General features: G+C 26.0%; 2 protein-coding genes across 2 annotated transcripts; both read right to left on the bottom strand.

Moving 5' to 3' along the window:
• Positions 1-4,649: 4,649 nt before the first annotated feature.
• On the bottom strand, positions 4,650-4,982 carry K444DRAFT_473082 (uncharacterized protein; the record flags this gene model as incomplete). The annotated part of the gene is made up of 1 exon (XM_024872901.1): positions 4,650-4,982. A coding segment is annotated over one exon (333 nt), but the record flags the coding sequence as incomplete, so codon positions are not given.
• Positions 4,983-5,297: 315 nt separating this feature from the next.
• K444DRAFT_515326 (pea pathogenicity protein) lies at positions 5,298-5,477 on the bottom strand (the record flags this gene model as incomplete). Its single annotated transcript, XM_024873587.1, has 1 exon — positions 5,298-5,477. A coding segment is annotated over one exon (180 nt), but the record flags the coding sequence as incomplete, so codon positions are not given.
• Positions 5,478-6,000: the final 523 nt, after the last annotated feature.

The raw sequence follows: 6,000 nt of genomic DNA, 5'->3' as shown, positions 1-6,000 counted from the left end.
TTTTCTTTATTCTATAATATCTGGTTATTAGGTTATTATAATAAAGCTTTATAACTTCTTAATATAAAGCAGGATTATTAGATATAATAATTCTAGAATAGTATTTAAATAGGCCCGAATTATTTTTCTAGATTTCTTTTTCCTTAGTATCTTTTTTATTAAGCTTCTATTTTATAATATTCTAATATTAAGAATTATTTCTCTAAATTACCTAGATAATATCTAGAAAAAATTTAGATAAAAAAGCTAGTATTATGGCTCTTTTAGTAATTATATATATTTATATATAAGAAATTAGATATTTATAATTATCTAATTTAAAAACTCGAGAGACTAAGAAGTCTTTAGTTCTATTAAATAATATGGTTATAGATACTTCTATTACCTTAGCTATAATAATAAAGCCTTTAAGGCATTTCCCTATATCTTATTTCTTAACTAATTCTATAATTAAAAAATCTATAAAATAATCTATTTACTTATCTTATAGTAAATATTTCTTTTTAGCTATTATAGATATAGTAAGTATTAAATAATACTTATTTCAAAGAAAGAACTCTTTAGATATTTATAAGAACCTCTAAATTATAATTATAAAAGCTTTCTTTAACTTATTCTAAAAAGTTAGAAGCCAAGTTTATTAATAGAATCTTCTTTATAATTAGGTCTTTTACTAGATCTATTTACTAGATTTAAAGCGCCTCTATAATAAATAATATTAAAATTATATATTATAAGATATATTATCTAATATATTTAATAGCTTTCTAGATACTTTATTTCTATAAAGTATTAGAGATTATTATAGTCTATAATAACCTTAATTATAAACCTGAACTTTTTAAAATAATAGTACTAATATTTAAAGGCTTTAATAATTATAAATAGCTCCCTATTATAGATATTATAGTTATATTTGGTTTCGGAAAGTTTCTGGAACTAGAATATTACTAGATACTAGTATTTTTTTAGGCTATTACTAGAATTAACTTATTATAAAATAATACTAGTAATTATAAATTTTAATATATTAGTTTTAATATAAATTTTCTTAGAAAAATTAAAATAGACTAGAATAGATATTATAATAAAAGCTTTTTTTAAAGTTTTAAAGCTTTTAGCTACTTTATTTATTTATATAAAGGAACCGGATTTCCGGCCCTTTTCTATTTCTTTTAAGAAATCTATTAAGCCTATAGTTACCTAAGAGTAATAATAGATAAACTTATAATAGAAATTAGTAAATCCAAGAAATACTTAAATATTATAAAATAATTCTAGTTCTAGCTATTTAATAATACTATAGACCTATTTAGAATTTATATAAATACTTTCTATTCTAATAAAGAAGCCTAAAAATTTGACTTCCTTAATATTAAACTTATATTTATTAAGTTTATAAAACAGATTATTTTTATATAGCCTAGTAAATACCTGGCAAATATAATTATAGTATTTACTTTTATTTCGGGAATAAATAAGAATATTATTTAAATAAATAACTATAAAATAATTCAAGAATCCTATAAATATAGTATTAATATATACTTGAAATATAGCTAGTATATTAGCTAGCCTAAAAGATATTATAAGATATTTAAAATAGCTATAATAGGTCCTAAAAGCCGTTTTCTACTTATATTCTTTATGAATTCTTATTTAATAATATATATTTTTAAGATTTAGCTTTATAAAGATCTTGGCTTCTCGGAGCTAGTTAAGGGTCTTATTAATAAGAGAAAGCAAATGTCAATTCTTAATTATAACTTAATTAAATCTATAATAATTAATATAAAGATATAGCCCTCTATTCTTTTTAGAAATAAAAAGAATAAATACTTTTATTAGGCTTTTATTAGGCCTTATCTAATATTTATAAAGTATATCCTATAAATATAGATATAATACTTCTAATTAGGTCTCTAATAGATTATATAAAGGCTAATATAAGACTATATTATTTATATTAATAGAATATTTAATATTACTAAGATTAGGAAGTTCCGAAACTTTATTAGGGTTAAAAACCTTTAAGAAGTCTTTATATTTATTATTTCGGAAATAGATAGGTATTTCTAAAGCCTCTTTCTAAAAAGTATTAATTTATTATATTAAAAACTCTTATTTAGTATTACTAGAACTATATAATAAAATAGAAGTCTAATAATTATTATAAATATATAAAGCCTATTATCTAGAATAGTTATATTTGCCTTTAGTTAAGAATAAGACTTGAAATACTAGCTCAGGATACTAGTTAAGCTCCTTATTAAATTCTTTTAATATTAAGATTTTAATATTATTAGGCTATATAGGTATATATATCTATTATTTCTTAATATAGTCTATATATTATATAAGAATTACTTTATAAAATTCTATACTAAAAATAAGGCTATAAGAGCTAATATTCTTATATTTATAGAACTAGAGCTTAAAAGAATATATTTTACTATAATTATTTATAATAAATATCTTAAGATTATAGGTTTAATAGACCTTAAACCTATTTCTATAAAAGATTATAAATTCTTAGTTATATTTAGCTAAGATAGTAAAGCCCTGGCTTTAAGCCTAATTATTATTAAAGAAGTTATAGTCTGACCTAGTATTATTAAGTCTGCTATATATTTCTAAGGCACTTATTTCTGGCTATATTAATCTTACTTAAATAGTTATATAAAGTAATATACCTTTTTTATTATAACCAAAATTATTAATATTTAAGATTTAGCCTTTTCTTTTCCCTATTTCTTAAGAGAGTTTTCTTTAGAGTATTTCTCTATAGTAATAGTATTAACCTGCTTTTATAAATACCTTAACTCTTCTATAGTTTTGGCCTTATTAGAGTTCTATCGAGCCTATTTAGTATATTTGAAATATTTTATATTTTCTAAAAAGTATTCTTTTTATTTATAAGTTTAATAAATTATACCTGAAATAGAACTAGTATTTTATTAAGGCCTTAAAAGAACTAAAGCATTACCTAAGGGTTTCTTATATAATTTTCAGAACTTATTCTTTTTTTTTAATAGCCTTATAAATTAGAATTTACTAAGTCAGAGTTCTTAAAAATAGAATTACTTTTACTAGACTTTCCTGCTTTTATTTTTCTTAATTTAGGATAAGTAGTATATTCTGTTTTCTGAGCTTTCTTAAGTTATTCGGAAATAAATATTGCCTTATTTCTTAAGAAAATAGATATAAGTATCTAATAAGTCTTATAGTTAGATAAAGTAGTATTAAAAGTCCAGATCTGGTTTCTTTTAGGATATAGGTTCTAGTTAACTTTAAAACTAATTATTTAAGTATATAACTTAGTAACTATTTTATTATCTTTCTAATAAAGATCTTAGAACTTTTTAAAAATATCTTATTAACGGATTTAAGGTATTTAGAGTATATTAGTTAAATAGGCCTTAAATTACTTCTAATAAACTTTATATAATAGTAGGCTTTACTTTATTATAGCCTCCCAAATATTATAAGATTTATTCCTAAGGGCATTTATAATAGAATTAACTCTAGAAAAGTATCTATTATAAGTTTAAGGTTAGGTCCTAAAGATTATTTTCTAGGAAAATATAAATATTCTCTATTTCTTAAAAGACTTTCTATAATATAAGTCAGGTATCCGGACCTTAAAAAGCTTTTCTTAGTTTAAATATATTTTTAGGATATTATATAATAGCTTCTAATAAATAGTATTAAGATTACTTTTAAAGCTTATTATATTAGGAAAAAAAGTGGATTCTAATTCTATTTTAGGAAGTTCCCTAGTAGGAATTACTAAAAAAGATAAAATAGACTTATAAATAGAGTTTCTATAAGATATAATAAATTATAAGATATTCCTAAAGGCACTCTTATATTACTCTAACTATAGGATATATTAGTTAATTACATTTACTAATTCTTGCTTTTATTAAAGTGCTTTAATATTAGTATATAATTTCTATTTTATAGCTTGGGTAATAGTAACTTGGGTATTAATCTCGGTATTTTAATTATTACCGGAATTATTTCTGTTATTATTACTGGCTCTTAGAGGCTCCTAAAGAGCCCTATTAAAAGTATTAGATAAGCCTTTACTATTACCCGTATCGGGATTAATCTAGTTAACTTCCTCTATCCGTTCCGCTGCCGCCAGGGACGAATTGGTCCGTACACACTGGTTTTCGCTTAATTCTGGCCAATTAGAGGGCTGGATTTCCCCCTCAATCGCTTCAATTCTACCTCTCTCTATGAAATATATCAAAATACCTACGATTTTTACATAAGTGAATATTATACTGTTTATATCTATAGAAGCTATCTCTCCTATAGCTCTCTCGCCCCTGATTAGCTGCAATTTGAGCTAGTACAACTCGTTTTTATAACCAATCCCTATATCTCAGTCCCTTATAACATATATACTTCCCAATTTTACTAAGCTTTATTTGCTTGTACTTTCTTACAGGCACCTTACTAGCTTCCTGGCTAATCTGTAATATTCTTCTCTTTGGGCAGATCTCACTGTCCTGGGCTTTAGCTAGTAAAGTACTAACTAGCTGTATTCTGAAGTCCTATTGACTTCTAAAGCTTACTTGCCGAGGCTCTGGAATATTACTATATAAAGCAAGTAAATAGCAGTTAATTAGAACCGTACGAAGTAGCCAGTACTCAAGTACTTGGTACCCTCTACGTTCTACGTACCATAAACCAGAATTCTGAGCAGTCAAGTAATCAAACTCGTTAACTACTCCTATATAATAATTATATCCGTCCGTAATTATAGGAATCGAGAGTACTTTGACAGGCTCTTTACTAAAGGGCTTTCGTATAGTCTTTGCTTTAGAAGAAGTCTCCTTAGGCCTTTTCCTTAGCCTCTTAACTCGCTTATCACCTAATATAAAGGAAGACATTATTAAAACAAAGGCTTGATCTTTCCACCCAATATAATACACCTCTCTATTAGGCGTATATATAGAATAGGTCTTTCCCTAAGGAATTATATCCTTTTTGTCTGATTTCTAAAGGTCAAGAAGCTTCTTAATAACCCTACTAGTAGTCCTGTAAGTCCTAGTAATTGCAACTCCCTGGAAACGAGTATATTAGATAAAGCGAGTAGAAATAAAGAGATTATTAAGGTAAACGTAGTAGCCAGACCCCTTAGGAGGCTTGGGCAATCTTTGAATCAGGTATAGAACTACTGCTTATATCTTATTTCCCCTATTTCTAGCCTTAATCGTCCTACCAAGCTCCCTTGGAGTATATACTCCTAAAGGTCTATTTTTTTATCCAGGAATATGCCAGTTCTATACGAGTAAGAACCCCCTCTGGGCTGCCCCCCAAACCTTATATCCAGTAGGTATAGGCTTATTTGGAACAGTAGTCGTTTCCTTTAATCGACCTTCAAATCGTACGATTATCTCGTCTACTGCCAAGTCCCGTCCAGGCTTCCAAACGCTCAAATTAATTGCTTGAATATATATACTTAAGGCTTTAACCTGCTCGGTAATTTATTAGCTAGTTTCAGGTAAAATAGACAGGAAAATAAAGGTTACCTTCTCGTACGGGCCTTGTTCTTGATTTCTATGGAATTGCATACGTATATAGAGCTCCTGAAACCGATTCCTACTTAAATACTTCGTAATTGGATACTCAGGCATTATATCCTTTATATTCCAATAGTCTATAATCTCATTATCTATATATAAGCTTATATATATCCGAATCGCAAGGTAGATATAAATCTCTCTATAATATATTAGATACTATTCGTTTGCTCGTATATAAGGGCAGGATTCGTCTTGAGGTTTTTGTATATAATCGTTTGTCTTCTTGATTATTAAATTAATGATTTCAGGGGTATAATACATAGTAAATAAAGTAATAGGATCACCTGGAGAGATATCTTCAGGTAAGGTAATTTCCCAGCCGAATTAGGGTAATTGTATAGGCTTAAAAGCACTCCCCTGCTTTTGCAGTGGATCCTCATTAGGCCGAAGGGTCCCTTTA

This window comes from Hyaloscypha bicolor (assembly GCF_002865645.1).
Source record: "Hyaloscypha bicolor E unplaced genomic scaffold K444scaffold_10, whole genome shotgun sequence".
NCBI classification, from domain to species: domain Eukaryota; kingdom Fungi; phylum Ascomycota; class Leotiomycetes; order Helotiales; family Hyaloscyphaceae; genus Hyaloscypha; species Hyaloscypha bicolor.
Note: the sequence above shows the minus strand (reverse complement) of the source record. Positions and strands in the feature narration are given on the sequence as shown.